General features: G+C 41.5%; 1 protein-coding gene across 1 annotated transcript in view; it reads left to right on the top strand.

Annotated features, from left to right (window-relative positions):
• The window catches only part of RNF150 (ring finger protein 150), a 117,781-nt gene extending 96,886 nt beyond the window's left edge, over positions 1–20,895 (top strand). The window contains exons 5-7 of the mRNA XM_056855377.1: positions 1,813–1,909; positions 5,334–5,544; positions 20,729–20,895. Of these exons, the coding sequence (XP_056711355.1) occupies positions 1,813–1,909; positions 5,334–5,544; positions 20,729–20,847 (427 nt within the window). The 3' untranslated portion in view covers positions 20,848–20,895. The remainder of the gene's footprint in view (positions 1–1,812; positions 1,910–5,333; positions 5,545–20,728) is intronic.
• Positions 20,896–23,487: the final 2,592 nt, after the last annotated feature.

Genomic DNA, 23,487 nt, shown 5'->3' with positions numbered 1-23,487 from the left:
AAACCCACAAGCAGTTAGTCCCACAGAAAACAAACATAAGAAAATATCTTAGAAGTCTGTGAGGAACTTTTTATTTCTGACCTTTAGATAAATGAAAGTAGAGCATCCATTATAGTAGCTAATGAAAACTTTTTTTCAGATTGATCTACTGACTTCAAGTGTTTCTTCTGGGAGAAATGAATTGCTGAGCAAGGAACCTGAAATGTGATGCATGGTGTTGCTTACACTGTTAATACTCTTGAGCTGGAGTTGCGACCTGTAGTAATCTTGTCAAAATAGGGGTTTAGACTTCATTCATTGCATTCCTGAAGGGAGGGGTGAATGCTCTTAGGAGCCGGCATGACCCCTATGCCAGTGTCTATGTCACTTGCACTATGCAAACTAGCATGGTTGCCAGTGTAGTGCCACTTATGCTCCCCCCCCCGGGCCGCGGCAGCAAGGTGGGGCTCGGGCGCTGCCAGGGCCTCCCACTAGCATTCTCCCAGCACAAGTCTCCACACTGGTGTCCCCATGAGGCATTCCTGGGGGATTAGTCAGCTTCCCAAACCCTTTCACCCCGGGAACGCTTCCTGGGATGGCGGCGGTCCTGCAACACCCATTTATGTGGCGCAGGCCTGCTTTCCCCTATGGAGGGCAAAAAGGCTTTTATCCAAAATAAAACAAGGGGAAAAAAGCTTTTTTGCCCTCCGCAGCGGTTGGGAAGCCTCATCGGAAGAAACCGTTGCCGCCCAGCAGAAGGTGGGGTGGGGGGTGAAGAAACCGCCGCCGCGCAGAAGGCACGATCGCGCAAAAGGCGTGGTGGGGTGGGGGGGAAGAAGCCGCCACCGCCGCGCAGAAGGCGCGATCGGGTGGTGTGGGGGGAAAAAGGCGGGACAGCCCGCCCATCAGCTGGCCGGCGGGAGCGCTCTGGGAGAGGGCCCAGCAGGCGAATTACCGTATTGACCCGAGTATAAGCCGAGGTGAGTTTTTTAAGCCAAAAATCATGGCTAAAAAACTCGGCTTATACTCAAGTATATACGGTAGGTGCTGGTACGCAACAGACCTGTATGTTTACATGTTGTGCTTACAGTGTGCATGTTTAGGTATTTGGTTAAAGGAACTGCAAGTGAGAGACTCTGATAAGTCATAGAGAATGGCTACATTATTTTAAGAGGGTTATGTTCTGTTTCACATGTAAGAGTTGGTTGGGATGTACGTTCTCATATTTCCCTGAAAATGAGTGGGATGAAGTTTTGAGTGTTATGCACATTTATTTATTTGTATACTGTCAGCATACATTTGTTGTGGTAACTGTCTTGGCTCTCTCAGTATTTTTCATTTAAAATGCTGATCCTCTGGTTTAACATTTGAAACCACTAGCTGGGTGTTGTCAGCTCAAGTGTACTGAAATCTAAACTCCTCTGTTTTTCAACAAAAGGTTTCTTTTAGTAGGTTTTTCTTGACAAAAAATCTCTCCACAGATATTCCTTTATATTTTTAGTCTCTTTTTTGCTGATATGTCACAGCTGACTTATGGTGACCCTAAAGGGTTTTTCAAGACTGTAGGTTTCCCCACCCAAATACTTGCCAGGGTAAAGGCTGAAACTGGCCTAAAGTCACCCAACAAACTTTCATGGCAGAGTGGGGATTTGAACCTGCGTTTCCCAGACCCTAGTCCGACACTTTAACCACTACGCCATGCTGACTCTCTAGTCCTTATCTAGCAAGATAGTCTGCTTTCTAAGCAGATTATCTCAAGTGCAGCTTTGGAAATGGAGAAAAGAGCTCATATAGGGACAGATTTGAAATAAATGTCGTTACTTTCCCTTGCAGGCATCTCTTCCACAAATCTTGTGTAGATCCATGGCTGCTAGACCATCGCACCTGCCCTATGTGTAAAATGAACATCTTAAAAGCACTAGGGATTCCGGTAAGCATGCCATCTCATAGAATACTTGAAACCGTCTTTTCATGACTGCCATTTTCAAATTATTTGAAATTTCAAAGCAAGCATCTGCATAGTAGGCAATACGTTTTTCCTGTTGAAGATCTCGTCTGAATATTTTTTTCACAAAAGCTATTAAGGAAGTTTATAAGGACAAGAGCATTTGGTACATGAACCATATGATTCTATTTTAATTTAACGGGTGTACTGCAGGCATGACTATAACCTGTGGCATTATTGATGGTGTAATTACAAACAGTTATGGCAGCTAATAGATATTAGAGTGCAAGACTCACCAAGTCTAGGACAAGAAGTCTATGTTCACTATTTTTTAATTCAAAGCACTGATCCTGTATCAGTTGCAGGCCAAAGCCTTCTTTCCAATAGCTACCCCCACTCATCTCTGAAAGGGGGTAGATCTAAAGGGCCTTAGATGACTATCTTAGCTGACAAGGCAGATTTGTGTGCAAAATGATAGCCATTTAGCTTGTTCGGGTTGTTCATGCTTTTAAAGGTTGAAATCAGTACACTGAATTGAGCCTGGAAATATAGTTGAAGTCACTGATCTTTTAACACAGAGTAGGGAGATCGTATTTCACAGTAGCAAGTGCCAGTTAACTATCTGGCCCTTGCATTGTGCACCAGCTGAAGTTTCCGAAATGTTGTCAAAAACAGCCCCACATATAAGGCATTCTGTTTCTCTAACCTAGATGCTATTAAAGCATGGGTAACTGTACCGAGTCCGCGGCCTGGGGCGGGCCCTCGGGACTGTGCCTCGGCCCCACTGCCACACCCGGCCCTCCGGGAGAGTCCCAACCCCTGGGGAAGCAACCCCACTTACCGGGTCGGAGGGAGGAGGAGGCAGGGGCGGCCGGACGCGGCGGCGGCACAGTTGGAGGTGGGGCCAGCGGGAGAAACGGGGGGAGGTCGGGGCCGACCTCACATCACGGGGGGAGCGTGCCGGCCCGAGGCAGACGACACAGGCCCTGGGGGAGAGGCGGGGACGGCCCCTTCCTGGGCAGCGGGAGCCCTGAGACCGGGGAACCCGGCAGCAGCCAAGGCTTGGCCCCGTGTTCCGGCGGGGGGGCGGGAGCCCAACGCGGTTGGAGACGGCTCACGGGAGGAGCCGTCGGGGAGAGAGGGGAGTGGGGAGAGAAAGGGGGACGGGGACGGGAGTGATCGCCTTCTAGAAGGTTGGGGCGGTCGTGAGCGGCGGCGCGACCGCAGGAACAGGGGAGGACTGAGCCAACGGCCCGCGGAGGGAGGGGCTCGAGGAGGGAATTTCAGGGGAGGGACGCCCATAAAAGCGGAAGCGGAGGCAGAGGCTGAGGAGGAAAAGGGGGCATGTTGGGTGTGCTAGGCGGCAGCCAAAACACCCTACGATGGGAGAAGAAGGTGTGGAGAGCGTCCTCACTTCTAAACTCCAATTCTGGAGCCTGGGAAGCTGACGCCCGCTGGGGCTGTAGGACGAGGTGGACCCGTCGTTGGGTGGGGGCCGCGGGGCAGCACGTCAGAGTAACTGACTATGGCCAGGTTATCTCTCACCAAGAAGAGACACAGCTGAGGCACTAACAAAACTTAATGAATGTACGTGTGTATGTAAATTGCCATCAAGTTGCAGCCAACTTTTGGTAACCCCATAGAGTTTTCAAGACAAGAGACTAACAGAGGTGGTTTGCCATTGACTTCCTCTGCATAGTGACCCTGGAATTCCTTGGTGGTCTCCCATCCAAGTGCTTTCCAGAGCTAACCCTGCTTAGCCTCTGAGATCTGACAAGATCAGACTAGCAAGGGCCATCCAGGTTAGAATGGAAGGCATCAAGCCCCCCTGCTAAAGTCACATGGGTACAAAAAACAGATTTCTGGTCATTTCCACAGCAAACAGCAAAGTGAAAAGACTGGGCCCAATCGCCTCAAAAAATCAATGCCTTCCACTTACTGAGGAATAAGAGTATTCCAGAGACAGAAGCCTAGACCTGCCTAGTATAACACTATTAATCAGGCTCTTTCAAGATGTGCTCAGACCCAAAAGATCCAGATGTATTAACATTCCTATGTTCACATTAGTATTTTCAATTCAGAATTTCTTAGTCAAAATGATTCAGTTTGTACTAATTTAAATTTACAGCTCAGTAAGTAACTATCACTGACTTTAATACCTTTTCCCCACCCAGAATACCTTTCCTTCCATTTCTTAGATTAAAACATTCCTAAGCCCCTGAAATCTGTCTCCTTTTTATCATTGGCCAATCAGGGGGCATACCTTTTAGCTCACTGTGCCCTCTTCCCACTTTTCAAAATGTGACAGAAAAGAATCCTATGCCTCGAACTCCAGCTTCTGGCCCTATAACTGGAACCAGAGTCTGGTACCACTGTCTTGTGAATAGAAAAGTTACATTTCTGGCAAACATTATGTGCTCTCACCTCTTCTCTGGTCTCCCCTTTGGCGTTATCATGTAGGTTATGCACCACCTGGATGCTTTTGACTCCTTTGAGAGCTGGGCCTGCCCTGAACCTAATTTTTTTCTTATGCTCTTTGGCCTTTTGCTTACTCCCATTTGCCATTTGTGTATGTCACTGTCCAGATAAGGGGTGCTCCTTTAGCACCCCCTAAGCTAGCATCAGCCTAAGCCAGTGGCAATTTTAGTATAGGTGAGAGGCAGACCAATAACTTAGTTTTTTTCCCCACACACACTATCCTAGTTGGAATTTAGGTCAAAGTGGGACCCATTCATATAAATGCATGTATAGGGTATACATGATACAGCTTTACAGATGTATCCCTTGTTCCTTCATCAGCAGTGCTGGCTCAAAAAGAACCCCAAACTGTGAGACTTTAACCAGTAATACCTTGTCTGTGCTTCGGTTGATTCATCCTTATCCTGATTTCAAGAACCTGTTCAGGACTCCTGGCTCAGGTCAAAGGAGAGGAAGGATTTTTCCAAGACAGGGCTTCTCAGATGCCATTTTCAAGGTAGTTGGGGCAGCTCCCTCTGTCAGAGAAACATCCTGGACAAAGGGATGCTTCTTCTCTGTTTAGCAGTTATTGGCCAAGATCAGCAATGTTTGAGTGTGAAGGTGTAAGCTGCCCCCTCTAAGCAACCTCTGGCTTGGATAACTAAAATGAATTCAGGCAGCTAGAGTGAGCCAGGGATCTAGGTATCCTCTGCATCACTACTATGTCCAAGCTGGAGTCTGAGTCAGAGTGGATGCAAGTGATTATATCCTGTTTTTGACATCTGTTTAAAGAGAAGCCAAATATATGCTCAAAAAATAAAATTATGGAATTACAAATAAAATTATAGAGATTAGCCCTGTTCTGGAGCAAACTGTTCTTCTTTTGGTAATAACATTTCCTTTCAGAATCTTTTTTCCCATTCTCATGACTGTCTTTTTCTGTTACCATCAGCCAAATGCAGATTGCATAGATGAAATACCTCCGGATTTTGAAGCATCTATAGGAGGACCACCAACCAATCAAATTACTGGAGCTAGTGACATAACTGTGAATGAAAGCTCTGTAGCGCTAGATCCTCCAGTCCGGACTGTGGGAGTATTACAAGTCATTCAGGATGCAGATCCTCTTCCACAGCCTGGGGAAAGTAACCTCACCACAAGCAGTAAGTGTTTCTGATTTTTCTCAGAATACATATTATTAACATGCAAGCAGGGGATGTCACTGTAGGAGGATATCTAATTTCCTTGCAGGAGGATATCTATTTTCCCCTCCCCCCATTTTATCTTTACCTTTCCTGAAAGTGCCTATATCCTCTTTCCTACTTCCTTTATGTCCCTCCCACTCACCTGCCATCTTACCTTTTATGTTCCCCATTCCCTCTCCCTTGCAGCCTCTTCCTGAGAATATTCTGTGTAGTTCCAGCCACTGGGCTGGGTGGGGCCTGGTTTGCGGTGTTGGCTGCCAGGCTGGGAACAGTTGCACAGTGGAGAACTCACAAGGATTAGCAAATTCACTTCCCCTGTACCCCCTCCACCATTTACTCTTTTCCTCTTCTTGGCAGCCCCATATCCTTGCCTTTCCCTGCTTTTTCTCCTTCCCACCCACCAGCCAACCTTTAATCTGCTCCCCTATCTATACCTATATTTATTATTTATTTACTTCATTTATACCCAGCCTTTCTGCACTTGAATGGGAACCCCAAAACAGCTCACATCATTCTCTTCTCTATTTTATCCTCGCAACAACCCTGTGAGCTAGGTTACGCTGAGAGTGTGTGACTGGCCCAGTCACAGGGTGACTGGCTCACCCAGTGAATACCATGACAGGGTGGGGATTTGAACCTCAGTCTCCCAGATCCTTGTATGAAGCTGTAACCACTACACCACTGGCTGTCATGTGGTGGGTGATGCTGAACAGTAGCAAGCAGCTGGGCCTGGGTTGCAAGTAGTTTACTGGCTGCTGGCTCTGATGAGTCCTCCCTCAAAGGCAAAAGAACCCTGGAAAAGGAACTTTCCCCTTCCCCTACCTTTTACTGACAGAAAGCAAGGTTTGCATGCTGGCAATACTGTTGTGGTTGCCTAGCAGTGGTCACTGAGGGGATTCATTTCTTAACGATACAGGCACTACTTGTTATTTTAGGTTTTTAAAACCTCCAAATGTTTTATTAAAAGATTTTTTCAGGTTGTGGAAAGATCTGTCTTATCTGTTCATGGCCCCAGTCTCCAGATTCAAGTATCCACAGATGGGGCCAGATTGAAGATTAGATGTATGGATTTCATTAAAGCAGATGTAACTATTCTGAAGTATTTTAAGTAATGATATGAGGAATCGTGGGTTTCTGTTTTGGAATCAGTTCAGCCACACTAGGCTTTCATTCTGTATTCTAATAAACTTCCTAAAATATCTTCTGGAATCCACTCCAAGCCATATCACATTGTGACACTATTACACTCAGTATGAGATCCCTGATTGGCTGGGAATTGCACACTGAGGGAAAAGGAAACGGTGCTGAAGGAGTGGAAAGGGGAAATATAATGTCTGCAGTCTCCTTAAATATGCTTGGAATACAGTATCTTTCAGATGGGGGTTGAAGAGAAGGCCATTTTGTGCCTTCCCAAAATACTGTTTTCATGTCAAAAATGTCACTAATGGACATTCGCTGAAATCCTAGTTATAAGCCACTCTATCCATATTCAGAGGACTGCTACATCAGCATAATGTGTTCTGGCCTTCATCAGAACAGGTTAAAGTGCTATTTGAGGTCTTGAGTAAATTCCATTCTGCATTTCAGGTAGCCAGCTCTACAAGAAAACCATATCAGAATCTAGTGGTGTTGAAAGTAAATCTTAGCCAAAATAGGATGGCACTTTTCTTGCCTCCTTTCAGTTATGGGAGAAGGAGGTGAACAAAGGGAAAAATACTCACAGTGCACTTTTCTGAATCCACTTAAGTTTCTCCCCATCTGCGGCTAGGTGATAAGTCAGAAATGTCCAGAAAATTATTACAATGGTACATGCTTCTTTATCATGTCTTAACAAAAGGGTTAGTTATTGATATCAAACTTTGATATGTTTGGAGTTAACATTGAATTGGAACCAGAAGTGCTCCTTTATCAAGCTTTCTTGTTACTCCTTCAGGATCATTAGACCAAACACTATAGTCTGAATTCAACCATAATAAGTAATGTTGAGGCACTTTGTTCTTTAAAATACGTGTTCCAGTAGAAGTCCTTCAAAATGCAGTTAGGTTTGTGTACATCTAGCTTCTGTGTATATATATTTTAAAAAGGACAATTGATTCCTGTGGGGAAATCATGTATAACAAGAGTCTTATCTGCGGTTGCTGAATAATCGCAATCAAGAAATGTAAAAACAAGTTAGACAGTTCCCGAGAAAAGGGCCAACATGATGTGTCCTGGTAAGGAATACTCCGGGGAAGCATTAAAGCAGCGATGAATGGTTCATGCCCCTAGATTGCACCATTAAATGTCATCAGTTGCGTCATGATGCATGCAGTTCATACTGAAAATCAAGACTCACTAAAGCTGATTAGTCAGTGATGTTGAATTGGGGAAGCTCATAATAGCTGATATAGCCCACTATTATAAACACCTGATTATTATTCTACATTAATTTCTACTGTAGTTGTATTCCTTTATTTTCAAAAACAGGGCTAAAATAGTTTAAAGAACATACTTTGGGTGTCCCTGCTCCTGTTTGTCTTTCTTCTAATTGTACTTATCTAGTATCAAAAACGCCCTGACCTGGATGGCCCAGGCTAGCCTGATCTTGTCAGATCTCAGAAGCTAAGTATGGTCAGCCCTGGTTAGTATTTGGATGGGAGACCACCAAGGAATACCAGGGTTGCTGTGCAGAGGAAGGCAATGGCAAACCACTTCTGTTAGTCTCTTGCCATGAAAACCCCAAAAGGGGTCGCCATAAGTTGGCTGCGACTTGACGGCACTTTACACACACACACAGTATCAAAAACAGGAAGCTGACTGACTGACTCAGACAAATGAACTGACTGGGCAAACTGTCTGAACTGACTATGAAAAGGGAGCTGTAGAAAAAAATACATAATGTCTGGAAAACAGTCTTCTCTAAAATCTGTTAGATGGGGCAGTGTCAGTATCTCTTATTGCTGTGAAGGAAAAGCATATTCTTCATCACTACTGTAAGAACATGCTTCGTAAGGGCTGCCAAGTGATTACAGTAATTTGCCAGTTGAAGTTACTCAACTGAGTTTTTGTGTCCGTCATCAATTAATGTGGGACTATGGAGATGGCTAAACTTACTGCTTATATTAATCAGACTGATAATGCACAATTTTGGGGGGAGTGGGAGAAGTGGAGAATTTATTGTGAAAATCATTTTTTGATGGGTCAATTTAAAGGGTACTCTTTGATTTAATCCCTTGTATTTACTTGGTATAATGGTTATATTAAGATATTATATGAATACCAACTAGATAACATAAGACAAGTATAAAGTAATTAAATAGAGGGGGATTATACGGTTAGCAAAAGTATATACAATTTAATTTTAGGACAGAAGAAAGTGTAGGGGAAGTTCTTTTTTCTTTTTTTCTTTTTCGATTTAGAAACTTTATTAGATTTTATTTTACATTGTTAATTTTTCAATTGAAACAGTGATTTGTGATGTATGAAATGAAAAAATAATAAAAACTTTCTTTAAAAAAATTAATGTGAGACTATGGAATGACAATAATAGCCCATTGGTAATACTGAAGGGAGTGTAAGATTGCTTAAAATTTAATAAACAACAACTATATCTCATTGTCACAAGAAATGGCAAACTTTATTATTAACGTCTTACATTCCCTGTTTCAATAAACACTCTAGAACTAAAATGGTCTTAAAAATAAGTATGCCCTTGAATTGTACTTCCATCAACCACAATTTATCCTCTTGGCTTAAAATTAGCCTCTGCCAGTTAATCAACTGAATCAATTAATCAGTTAAAGGTTGCAGCCCTAATTTTTGTGTCTGTCATCAATGCATGCAAGACTATGGAAGGAATAGAGTCACCCTGTTAAGGCAGTCCAGTCATGAGGTTAGAGGAAAGGCATGCTTGTGGGTGCGATTCGCCACTGTAATTTTCACAAACATTGTGCAAAAGACTGCATTGCCCACCTCTACTGGTACTAACACTTCTTCCTTTGTATCTTAATGTCAAATGAAGTAGAATGTTTATATCTTCCCTATCTTAAAGATGCATACACATACCAGTATCAGGAGTTTGGGATCATTTATAAAGTATGCCACATGTCAAGGCAAGAGGATAGCAAAGTTGTAAGAAAAAAAGATATTCGTTCAAATGGGGCAATGTGAATTGGAGGGGAGATGGAAGTTTAAAAAACTTTTTGTATATGGTTCCCTTCTGTATCTTCTGGAAGGTAATTTGTGGATCTTCCTCTTTTGGAAAAGGCAGATATGTGAAGGAACAGAAAGTGCAAGCCAAGGAGACTAGGAATTCCTGCTCCTCTACCACACAATTAGCAGTCAGCAATAAAGAGGGTGTACTGGACAATGAGGAAGTCTTTATCAGAATGATGAATCATGGAGAAAATTTAAAGTTTATGAAGTTAATCAGTGTGAGCATTATGTAAAAAGCATTCTTGGAAAAAAGTGATTTCCCCCCCCCCCCCGAATTTAATGTAATGTAGCTGTGGATGTTGCATATTTAATTTTATGGTTGTGGTTGCTGTACGGCATGAGGCCTTTCAATTCCAGGAGGTGTTTTACAGCACTGAATTATTCCAGTTTAAGCCCATTGATTTCAGTGGCCTTAGACTGGAGTAACTATGCATAGGATTGTACTGTTGGTCATTATTTGCTGGACCGTGGCCTATATTACATTACTCAGAGTTCAACATAGGTCATTGCCCTTCTAAAATCTTGCCCCAAGAGGTCATTCACTTTCTATTTATGCCGGTGTTGTCACTGGATAGATTTCACTCAATCTCAGAGAGGCTATCTGAGTATAAATGTCAATGAATCTCTCTTGGGCAAGCTGTCCAATCTACAAACCAGTGTAGGTGTGGAGTACTTGAAGCCATTGAACTAAATTGGTCAGAAGGAGTTGGTGCTTCAGCATTTAAGTGGGTAATGGATCACACTCTAAGAAAGACACTTCAAGCTGCCATATATGTGTTTATTTTGTTTGTCTTTTGTAGTATAACCTGAGGAAGTCATATTTTGGAGTTTTTAACTCCTGCTATCCCAGCTGTTCAGATGATTTATACCTTGTTCCTAGGGTGAACACATTTTAAACAGACGGTGACAGGAAACTTGGAAGTAAAGGAAGGTTTATTGTGTGTGTGTGTTGTTGTTTTTTAAATAAGGCCATTTATGCATGGTTGTTTCCTCGCAGTTACCCTGCCGACTACTTAGGGGCTTTGCCTTGATTATGCATGCATTTTCTGACCATAAGAGGTCACCTCACTCTCTTCACACATTTCCGCATATGTTACCCAGGTTTTCTGGATGCTGGCTAAACATGAATCCAGAAAACATGGGCAAGATGCACGGAAACATGAGGGGAGAGCAAGGTCGGAAAATGCATGGTCGGAAAATGCATGCATAATCAAGGCAAAGCCCCTAAGTAGTTGGTGGGATTATCTCGAGGAAACATCCATGCATAAATGGCCTATGTCTCAGGGCATGCCTTAGCAAAAGAAAGGTCAGATTAAAATGTTCTGATTAAATAGCCTTCTACTTGACATCAGAAAAGTATACATTTATTTATGTAAGGGACTTGTAACTTTTGTGCTACACAAAGCAGACAGCCTTAGTAGGATCAGTCTTCTATTGTAAATCTCCCAGAAGACTATTACTCAGAAATGAAGCTGTCACTGTTAAGTATTTTCAGACCACTTCTTCATGCAGTGTAGCTGTTTTTAATGTTACTGCAACTCTAGCTAAGCAGCAATTATTCAGGAGTAAATCCTACTGAGGCCAAAGGGATGTGCCTCATACTTTGGAGAAACTGTCTAATAAGATATTCTTAACTGAGGAAAATAGTGGAAACCCCATTTTAAATAACTGAAGGATTTAATGTCAGTAAGAAAACCTAATGGCTTTAAACTAGTGGTGCATAAAAGATACCTACACTTGTATGTACTTTACAGTTTCTCCAATATCTGAAAAATTAGTTTAGCATATTTAGCAGAAAGAAATAGCAGGCAAACTGGTTTTGTTGCCTCCAAGGAATGTCTGGATTTAGAAGAAGCATTGCTGTTAACTTGGCCCAGGATGTTCCTTCAGTCGTGCCCCTGTAAACTATTTGAGGGTTTGAACACATGAACACATGAAGCTGCCTTATACTGAATCAGACCCATGGTCCATCAATGTCAGTATTGTCTGCTCAGACAAGCAGCGGCTCTCCGTGGTCTCAGGCAGAGGTCTTTCACATCACCTACTTGCCCAATCCCTTTAACTGGCGATGCTGGGGATTGAACCTGGGACCTTCTGCATGCCAAACAGATGCTCTACCACTGAGCCACAGCCCCTCCCCACCATATAAATATTCAATATTGTTTCATCATATAAATCTTCAAAATATATAAACATATTTTGGGAGAAGTCAAATTCAGTATCGCTGCTGCCAGCATAAGAAGCAGCCATTGGTGGTGGTATATTTCTGATAACCAGGATGCCATATCACGGAAGGAGTCATTAGGAGTGACATGTATAAAAGCATAAAAACATAAGAAGAGCCCTGCTGGTTCAGACCAGGGGTCTGCTTAGTCCAACATCCTGTCTCACACAGTGGCCAACCAGTTACCCTGGAGGCCATCAACAAGGAATAGAGGCCTGTGCCTTCCCCTGATGTTGCCTCTTGGCACTAGTATGCAGAGTGTGATAAGATTCCAGCCTGTTCTTTGTTTACTTAAATGTTGTGAGGAAGAGGAGGCAAAAAACCACAGAATAAGACTAGGTCTATGTGTCTAGTTAGGCCCATTTGCTCTGTGTGCTGCCATTCCATCTTTTAAGGGTTGCCTTGGTGATAGTCCTCTGTCTCTAGTTAATGTGGTGGCCTTCCATACAAAAATATTAAGTGGGAACAGAGATCCTTTTTATGTGCTGATGAAGAATAGTTTAAAAACTGCCATGTCAATGACCCAGGTCAATCTATTATTCCACAGATCAACCAGGACACTGACAGAAGAGCTTGTTAAATCAGCTGGTAAACACCCCAAGGGCATCCCAGAAGTCCTTGGGATTCAGTAGCCTATTTTGTTGTATTCAGCTCCATTTCCAAAAGAGTCTTACATAATATTAAAGTGGACTTAATATCATGTCACTTTAAACTCTGCATGCATGTTACGACACACTTAGGGGGTTTGCAATAATGGCTTATATTTTTGTGGTATTAAATATTTAGACGATGTTCAGGCATATGCAGTCCAATCTGTGCAAACAGCCTGCCTGCCAGGGATTGCTCCTTTCGCAGCTGTATGCAGCTTGCTACCACCGTTGTTGAGAAAAAGCATTCTGCCTCTTTAGCAGATAGGGTTGCCAGGTCCCTCTTTGCCACCAGCAGGAGATTTTTGGGGCGGAGCCTGAGGAGGATGGGGTTTGGGGAGGGGAGGGACTTCAATGCCATAGAATTCAATTGCCAAAGCAGCCATTTTTCTCCAGGTGATCTGATCTCTATTGGCTGGAGATCAGTTGAATTAGCAGGAGATCTCCTGCTACTACCTGGCAGTTGGCAACCCTATTAGCGGACCTAACTCAGACTATCATCTTTAGCAAAGAGAATCCAGTCCTTTCTGCTTCAGTGTACAGTAGCTGAAATAAGTATTCAAAGGGATGGTGGAAACGCACACTTCAACTCACCTGCTGTTTTCAGCAATAGTGGCTCCATTTTCTTCAGTCAGTGTGCACTCGAGGTGGCCCAAAGGGTGCCAAGGCAAAAGCTTCTTCTGAAACACAGCAAGATGTTTCTGCAGCTTTGCTTAGTTCCCTCAGAGATAAAATACCAGTTTCTCTCAGTCTCTTTCAATAGAAGTCACCAAACTAGTACTACAGCTGAAATTAGCACTCTGAATTCACAAATAGTTGGAAACTCAACATGAGGAAATTCTGTTCCTTGATTTTTATTTCCTGCTAGACAAGTACTGTAACATACACGTGTACTTGTGAAAGTTGTAATGGGACTTACTAGCCGTAATCAATGCTTGTGGCGAAATGAGCCTCTTTGGTCTCTCACGTGTCACAGTGTGTAGGCAGATGGGTACAATCAGCCATGAAAACTCCAAAACATTCTTCACTTATATAAGCTCTTTCACTTGAGTCCCTTTGCTGCAGACATATACCTTAAGGATGAATTGAAACAACAAAAAAGAAACAGAGCAAAACAAGTTTTGGAAAACTTGGATTCAAGCTTCATTAACTGCAGGGAGGACAGCGTTGTGTCCTTATGGTGTGAGAACTTTTTTTAAAAATCTGTTTGCCTTCAGAAGCCAAAATGGGTTAAAGAGCCTGTATGACCTGATTCAAAGGGACCTGATTCAAAAGGACTTCTCTGCTCCTGTCACCCAAAACTACCCATTTGTCTGAACACTGCTGCAAGGACTGTCCCAACCTCTTTTCAATTTCCCCTGCTCCTTCATCAGTGCGCCCATCCTCCCCTTACTATCCATGCTAAACTGATTTTACTAGCTTTTACCAGATGGGTCCCTCCAATCTTAATCCTAAATATTCTTCCTTGGGCTTCTGGACAGGAAGGTAGTCATCTGAATGATGTTGCATCTAGCTGGAAGAGAGAGAACCTGTGTGCAGCACAGTGTGGCCCTGGCTTCAAATGAGCTGGCTAAGCTTATAGCTACTGGCTGGGAAGAAATCCGTGTTTGCCTTCTCTCAGCTCACTGAGAGACAACAGAGGAAGTCTACCTTAAAACCCAGCGGGAAGCAGTCACTGAATCATGAGCCAACAGTTGAAAAACATCGCTCTGTCAGTGACATGCCATAGCATCTTGTGAAACGTTTCATGTTATTCTATAGACAACAGTGTCTTATGAATGGATCCCTCCCCCAATCTTGTAAGAGGCATCAGTCTTTCGATATAAATTCCATCCCTTGGTTCCACGCCATGGAGGCAATCACTGTGCTCTTTTGGATTTGAATACATTTAGCTAGAAAATGTCTTGCATATATTTTAGCAAAATGAAAACAAGTGTTAAGAGCCAGTCTTTTTATATCAGCTCCACATGCCCAACGCCAGTTAAATCCCTGGTTAAGATTTAAACATCATGAGCAAGGGAGTCCAGTCATTGCTGTTAGGATCTTTCTCTTGATGGTTTTCAAATCTGAACAGACACTAAAAAAACAAGCCACATCTGTTTCATGTTTTGTTTTGTCTTTAATTCAAACCAATATGAATAATCCCCTTCCTTTCATGTAATAACATTTCTGGTCAATAGCTATCATTATTTACTGTAATACTAAAGCACATTACGAGAAAAAAGCATCATGATACGCCCCATCACATGCACGGTGTCATTACAACTTCATACATTAGACATTTTTATAATTTCTTTCAAATTCAGTACATTATCCTTCTGGAGAGCCCTTATGACTGAAGTAGGTTTGACAATCACTGGCACCTTGCCCAGAGAAGCATATGTTGTCCTGAATGTCTTAAGAATGAGGAAAAACTGCATTTAAAACAACCTATTTTCTGTTAAGGGGAAGGAAGAAATTCTGTAGAGGCTGGCTGTAGTAATAGGTACTTTGTTTGCATCAGGAACCTTAAAATGTACACAATGAATACAGCTTGCCAGCTGTAGTGTGAAGTGAAATCAAAATTCCTTTGCTAAATTAAGTTTATTATTCAAAAGCCTGTTCCTTGATGGTGGCCATCTTGCTTTTGCGATGTTTTGAGGTTTCCTTCTATGATGGGGACCATTTTCCATTGGTATTACATTTTTCATTTCTAATTAATCAGATATGCCTAGATCAGCATTTTGAAGGCATCGCCCTGGTGAGACTTGCCTCCCTAGAGTTAGGTGGAACACGACCATTCTTAACAGTGTAAATAAAGTATTCAGTTCAGATGAATTTGCTAATACTTTTTTTGGTCCTTTAAAGGCTGGTCTAGCAAATTAACATCCTGAAATTCACCCTATTGTGCCATTACATAAACTTATTGAATCATACTGAAATACCATTCAGTTGGAAGTACTGCTTTGTTATTTTATGCTGGCCAATGGCCGTAACAATAAATTACAAATTATAAAACCATTCAGTTGGAAGCATTTTTCACATGTCAATAAATTGTCCTCAAATAATTTCTTGAAACTCTGAATGCAGGCCACATGAAGCAATTAGGTGTTAGTACTCAAAGTATAATTTTTTGTGATAAAATGCAAAATGCATTTGTTGTGGTACAGTGATTAGAGTGTTGGAATAGGATTCAGGAGACCGGGTTCAGATCCCAATTCTGCCAAGGAAGCTCATTGGGTGATCTTGGGCCAGTTATTCCCTTGCAGGCAGCCTAACTGACCATACTTCACAGGTTGTCAGGATAAAATGAAGGAAGGGAGAGTGATGTTAAGCCACTTTGGTTTCCCATTTGGAAGAAAAGTGGGGTATAAATGGCTAAACAAACAAATTTCCAAATATTTATTTGTCCTAAATATATAATTTGGGAAATAAATTTGTTTGTAATCGGTGGGATTTATTTTGAAGCAAGAATGCCTGGGTTCATGACTAACTTCACAAGTATATTCATATCCCCTGAGGCAGCAGTAAGCAATGTAGAGGAGTGTTAAAGTAGGTGAACAAATGTAGAGAAAAGCAGCTTATTTTGTAGCAAGAATCAATTTGCTACAGAGTAAATTGTGCATATCAAATACTGTTATGGAGTATAAGCAAGTTGTGCCTTGGCAATATTTCACACAGGCAGGTCCTTAGTTCTTGCAAGGTAACAGCAGGGATGGCAAGTTTCAATCTCCTCTGAAGTGCATCGTTTTTATGGCAGTGTGACTTGGCTAATTTAATGGAAGACCCTGCAGTGTCACGGAACTGTAAAAAGCCAGGGCCAGTGTCCTTGAACAATGACTTTTTTACTGGAAGTATCTCAAGAATTTGTTTTGCCTTATCCATCATTCTGTTGTTTGAGGCCTTGAAAGGCAAATGGCCTGTTCTCCTTTGACTGAGCATCCCTTCTGTTAAAACTCTGCCGGGTCTCTGGTTAGCTCTTACATTTGCCTCAGTAAGATAAAGCATTCTTGAGCTGATCTCTTCTCCTTTGAGGGACGCTCTATGCAGTTATTTGGGTAAACCCAGAAAAGGGTTTGTTTTTCTCTCTCCAACCTCTGCTTTCGAAACCATCTATATATGTAATTCTGAACTTCAAGAACCTTCTAGGGTATAGTTAGGAAGACATTCAAATCTCTGGTTAATTCTGAGTTATATTCTTCTTGCATTCAGAATGTCTCCTTGGGTGCCTCTTACTCTGCACTAACTTTTTTTCAGTATCACAGATCTGAAGAAATTCCCACGCCTTTGCTCTCCTCTTCTGATTGTTACCTGAAATTCTTCATCTTTCTCAGTTCCTCAGTTACTGCTGTGTAGTAGCTTTACAAGCAGTTTAGAATTTGGTAACACAAATATTCATAGCAAAATATTACAATTGAGTAACAAACCAAAAGACGTTTAGATTCTAATTGACATAAAACCATACAAATAAAAGGTGCATGCATATATTGGGGGGGGGGGTTAGGGTTTGAGTATTTGAGAGTACACAGTAGACCAGGAATAGACACTTCCCTATTTATCAAAGATGATGATTCCTCTGTGGTTCTAAAGATCTTTAAGGATCATTGCCTCAAGCATGTTCTCTGGAGAGGTGGCATAGAAATGAAATAAAGAGATACAAGATGGAGGTTTTGTAGAAGTAAGGTTACCTACAGAGAGCAGGAGGTTCCCACCACAAAGACTATTCCTTGTGAAAATGCCAGCTAAGATGTCTACCTTCGTCTAGCATGCTTCCAGCACTCCATTCTTTAATATCCTACCTCTTTCCTCCAGGTTTGTTCTTTGGAGATGGATTGGTTGTTAAGAGCCTGTGTCAGTCACTGGCCTGCCTTGAATGATGGACTGGGAATCCCTTTAATCAAAGCACCTATTAAAGTAGCTTCCCAGACAGCAGCATAATAATAACACAACAGGAAGCAGACCAGCAAATTAAAGCTTACAATTATGTTCAGCTTATAGCCATGTACAGCTGTATAACCTGGGGGGGGGGGTCTTTGCTATGTACATAAAGATGTACCTACAGTATTTTAGCACTATCTCCTTTTAAAAGTGTTTGGGCCAGTTTTCTAAATGCATTTGATGGCTATGATGGTAACAATGATTGTTGTTCACCTTGATTTGATCTTTATATTCTGCCAAATTATCAACATCATTGAAAGCAGACCCCCCCCCAAATGGACTGCATCTATAAGTGGGGTCAGCTTAGCAGTCTGTGCATTAAAAATTGATCAGAATTATTTTTAAGCATTACTTTGATTTGATTGACCTGAGATTTGTAACAGGACAGGTCAGATGCAAGAGGTTTTTCATGTACAGGAGCAAGTAGAAATGTAAAAACACTACTTCCCTGCTCACGCTGCACATCAATAGGGTTGCTAGGTCCCTCTTTGCCACCAGTGGGAGATTTTGGGGGTGGAGCCTGAGGAGGGTGGGGTTTGGAGAAGGGAAGGACTTCAATGCCATAGAGTCCAATTGCCAAGGCTGCCATTTTCTCCAGGAAACTGATCTCTATCGGCTGAAGATCTGTTGTAATAGCAGGAGATCTCATCTACGGTATTACTTGGAGGTTGGCAAACCAACACTCAATTTGTTTATTTATTTGTTTTGCAAAATTTATACCCCCTCCCTTTTCTGGCCTCATAAGGGCCACCAAGAAGGCTAACAAATTAAAAACGTGCTTAATAAAATCGCATCCTAAAAACTATGAAAACGAGCACTAAAGATTAATGCAAAGGGTCATTTATCATTTGGCCTTGTGTTTCAAAGAACTATCATAAATTTTTAGAGAGCTGTTCCCTAACTTTATCTTCTGCTAATTATTGCCTCCTCCCAATATTCCTGAGTCTAACCATTGTCTACTGTACAGTATGTGTTGGAGGGGGTCTGGACAGAGTCTTTTTAGCCATGGCCCCACATTTATAGGCTACCTTGCTGGGCAAATTAACTTGGCTCCCATCATTGCAGGGAAAGCATGGTTATTTTATATAGGTTGGGGATTAGTACACACAGGCAAAAAGTTGTTTTCCCTCTAGATGTTATGTTCTGATGCTATTGTCCTGTGTTTGTTACAGATATTATTTAATCAATCTGCTAATTTTATACTGTATTTCCTTATTACTTTGTTTTAATGGAAATTTTTATCTTTCTTGGAGATATTTTGTGATGAGAAGGCAGGATAAAAATGGTTTAATTGGTTGTATTCCCTATACTAGTTATTAAGAACTAGTAGAATAACTGTTTTGTGCTTATGATATACTATCTAGTAACACTCTTTGTATGTAAAAAGGGGGCAATGGATTTTTACAGTTTCTGATATCAAAAACAATTTCAAGTTCTTCCTCCAGTCTCTATTTTCCTGTTGTTTGAGCGCATTCTTGTTTACTAATATATGGGAGTAAGCACCACTAAACATAATGGAACTTATGTCTAAGTAGTAATGCATAGGATTACCATGTTTGCTTCTCCGATTTTCATGGTGCTGTTTGCACAGGAGTGTATTTGGCAGCAGTATATTAACACTACAAGCAGAGTTACATCCTTCTAAGCCCATCAATTTCCATGGACTTAGAAGGGTCAAATCTGCTTAGTGCTCCACTGTAAGAGTATATTCATACATTGTTGGGGGTTTATCTTGTCTCTGTTATTCCCTACCTGGTGAATGTGACATGTGCAAAGAAAGATGCCATGTCTATTTTTACACTTGTGCTTTTATTTTTACAAGTGTGGATAAAAATAGATTTGCAGTAAAATCGTAAGCAGAGTGTACACCTTTGGGTAGGATTGCACCTCTTTTTAGGATTGCACTGTTAGGATTGCACTGTTGCCTCTTCTTAGGATTGCACTGTTACTTTTCATTCAGTTATCTGTGCACTAGGGAACACCAAACAGAGATGGAGGGGGAAGCCCTAAAATGTTTGTACTAATTGAAAAGGAACTAAGATGCTATGTAACAGTGCAAGCGAGATAATTTTGAAAATGCCTCTACCAGTGAAACAGGCTTTTGCCCTTTCAAGATGGATTTATCCAGTCTGTGCTGTAATTGCTATTGTGATCACTGTGTCAAAGTAGTATTTTTACCACAAGGCTTAGTTGGAGAAATTACAGCACAAAGCTGGAGAAAGTGAGGGAGATTTCGGGGAGCTTTAAAAGTAGAATGGTTTTGAAATCTCTAATTAGGGCAGTTACAAGTTGGTATTGTTGAACAGAGATTTATTCAGTTGACTTTCAAGTTCAGACTTATTCTGTTTTGTGTTTAAGCCCCAGTGCACTTTAGTGGTTTAGATTTTCATTTCCAGTATTAAATAAAGGAGGGATGCTCACATCCAAATGGTGAACTGTATCTTGCTTCTTTGATGTGTTCTTTCATCCATCATCCTGAAATTATTTACGTTCTGCTGGCCCAACCTACTGCATAAAATTGTACAATCACTTGAAAACCCTACAGATTCTTAAGGCTACATCATAATTTGAAGCTATCCATTGTATTTATACAGTCGTAGTAGGGAGTCAGTCGGTGCCACTGAGGTGGAAGATACGGAGGTGTGAGGGATCTGCACAGTGGGGCCATGTAAAGAGGAGGCAGGGCTAAGTGACAGGCCAAGGAGGAACCAGTGGGAATCTGTCCCATTTACCAAAGGCATGACAATTTCCATACCAGATGTGTTTTATCCGCAAAAATGAGGTTGCAAATAGTGAACTGAAGAGAGTTAGCAACTTGCTCAAGGCCATCCACTGAACAATCCATGGCTCTCTAATTGATCCACTGCTGGGTAAGAGTTTTGAGGAAACATATCTCAACATATATGTCAGCAATGTGCTGTTGATATACGTGAAATGGGAACAGAATACCTATAGATTGGTGGTTGAAAAAAAGCCATATTCCCAGATTAAATACCACCTATAGACTGGCAAAACTGGAAAAGAGCTCAGCAGCTTTCCAAGGTCCCAGTGATGCTTAAAAGTCCCATCTAGAATCAGATTCTAGGAAGTAAGTTGGAACTTGAGTTGATTTTTAAATATTGATGGCAAGTTACCTTAAACATTGTTTTTCTTCTTTCAGGTGAGCAAGAGCCAGCCGTCAGTAGTGATTCCGATATTTCATTAATTATGGCAATGGAGGTTGGACTTTCTGATGTAGAGCTTTCCACTGACCAAGACTGCGAAGAGGTGAAATCTTGAGAAGAAAACCAAATGACATGCGTACTCCTCCGTTAAACTGAATCAGGGAGGGGAACAAATGGAATCAGCTCTGTAAAGCTTTGGACCAGCTGCATAACACACACACACTCATACGCACCCTTCACACATCCCCAGGACGTTTTGTGAACTCCAATGCACTCATTATGGGATAGTCATGAAAAGCAAAAGCAACAGATATGTCTGCCTGGATGCAGCTTCATCAACTGTGTATCTCATTTCGTTCACATTGGAAGGAGAAAGCAAACCGTTTCCACCCCATTCACCAGAGCAGTCATGCATATGTAACTATGAAACTGAAAAGACAGTTTAAGTATTTTCTACTTCCGTCCTTTTTTTTAAGAGAAAAAAAAAGATAAAGCAAAACACCCAAACGTGATGATTTTTATTATGGATGGATTTTGTTTTTCTTCCTCTTAATGACCCCATCTTTTTAAAGAGTTCAACTCAGAGGTTTTGAGTGGAAATGGTCACTAGGATTTCTGAAAGTCTAAATTCTTCTGCATGAAATAAGCATGGCCTTGGGAAACAATCTTGTTTCAGAGCCAAGTCCTATCCAAAGCCTGATTTCATTAGGATATTAATAGGCTTGGAGAACTGTGTTTCAGGGTCTCCTAGCAAGGTGGCTGGATTCGTGGAGGTTGATGACTTGACACTAAGTAATGCTGGCTGCCACTTATTTTGTGACTTTCAGGTATGGTATCAAGTGAGAAAGGACGACAGTAGTAATAATGGGGTTAAAGGTCAGCCTTTTCTTGCAAGTCCTTTGTATTTTCTATTTCAGACCTTAATGGCCTTTTCTTTCTTTCTTTCTTTCTTTCTTTCTTTCTTTCTTTCTTTCTTTCTTTCTTTCTTTCTTTCTTTCTTTCTTTCTTTCTTTCTCTTTCTCTTTCTCTTTCTCTTTCTCTTTCTCTTTCTCTTTCTCTTTCTCTTTCTCTTTCTCTTTCTTTCAGAGGTCTCATTTCAAATCTGGTACTTCTGTCACATTTCTTTTGACCTGCAAAGTTAAGAATAATGAAGGTTTGTGGGGGAGGGGCTAATGTAAAAGGAAATAGAAATGGTCAAAGTAGGAAGAAAAGGTTCTGAAGGGGTTGTCCATAACAGGAAAGTTACAAATGTGTAGAGGATGTTTTCACATGAGCGTGCTTTGAGAATCACTTAATCACACCAAATGTGACACCCTATCACATGCCATTCACATGTCCTGCTTCACAGGTCCCAAAGTCCCTTCAGTTAGTATGAAAGAGAGGATTGCCTCTGCCATGCCCCTGAATTTATGCAGTTTTGTGCTAATATGGTGGGTGAAGGACCGATAATCCAGTGGAAGTAGATGATTTGTGGTTGTGATACCGGAAGATTGAAACTTCAAGAAGTCTGAAATACCTTAATGGATATTCCTTAATAGGATAAAAGAATGGGTTATGTATATCCTCACCCACAACAACCTCCTACATAGATGTCATAAACAGTGGAGAAGTGGCTCAAGGCAATCTGACTCTCATGTGAGAAAATACTCTCTAATATTGGCTGTTTCCTGGAGTTGGCTTTACATTAATGTGCCCAACCAGGAATGGATCTGGCTCTTTGGGAAGGGAAATGAAGGTAACAGGCTTGTGAAATTATATGGTAAAAATCATAACAGAAAACTGATGTTTTCCAAGGTGAATTAATTGGCAGATTTTTCTTCTTCTGAATAATAAATTATTCACCAGGAGTTTCACTAGACCCTGAAATGCAAGTGATGCTACATTATGCTGCAGCTGTTTATTCATAGGGAAACTTTATATTTCAGTCAAAAATAATCACATGTAAAGGAAGAAGTTTTCAGTTTTCTGTAATGGATAAGCCATTACATTACCAACAGTAGTGCTAAAACGTAAATGGAAGCAAAACCTATATTCCTTTCACTACACTATAGCAGCATTCAAGGCATGGTGAGAACCTGAAGTTACCATCGTTAGACACCGGAGCTACCATAAACTGTGGGGCTTAAAATGGAAACATGTTGAAAGAGCAGGCTGCCCCCATCTCCTTGCAGGGAGAAGAAAAGTTGGGCTGTCAGAAAAGGGTATAAACGACTACTTATTCTGATGTAGTCCTATTGAAATTGGCAGTAGCCAAAATAAATCTCATGAGAACCATAAGATGTTGCATTGCAGTTTGGAGCAGAGCTTGAATCAGGGATGGCAAAGTTTTCAAATTAGGGTTTTATCGTGTACTTCTTGGTAGATGTGTATGTAGAATTTTGCAGGGGTAGCTCCTTGTATCAGAGTGCTGCAAGGCTCTGTAGAGCTGCGTCTGTCAGAATTATTTACCCACAACTGTTCATGCTAACTGTTCCTCATCTAGAAGTCTGTCTTCTTAGTGTTTCAGGATTCCTGGGCCTGAGAATTTCAGAACTAGTTTCAATTTGCTTCTTCTGTGGCTGGTGGAAATATTGTATCTAATAAGATAGAGGCAAAGGAGCCATCATGCAAAGTAGATTTTCTTCATAGCTGTATGAAGTCAGACTGGCATTTTTCTCCTATATTCTGTGTAACTTCCACTAGTATAACTATAGCAGGTTCCTAGCTAAGGGGGCCATCTTGCTGTCCATCAGTTGTATTTTCTTTATAACTGCTT

Source organism: Euleptes europaea, chromosome 9, assembly GCF_029931775.1.
Source record: "Euleptes europaea isolate rEulEur1 chromosome 9, rEulEur1.hap1, whole genome shotgun sequence".
Classification (NCBI taxonomy): Eukaryota; Metazoa; Chordata; class Lepidosauria; order Squamata; family Sphaerodactylidae; genus Euleptes; species Euleptes europaea.
Note: the sequence above shows the minus strand (reverse complement) of the source record. Positions and strands in the feature narration are given on the sequence as shown.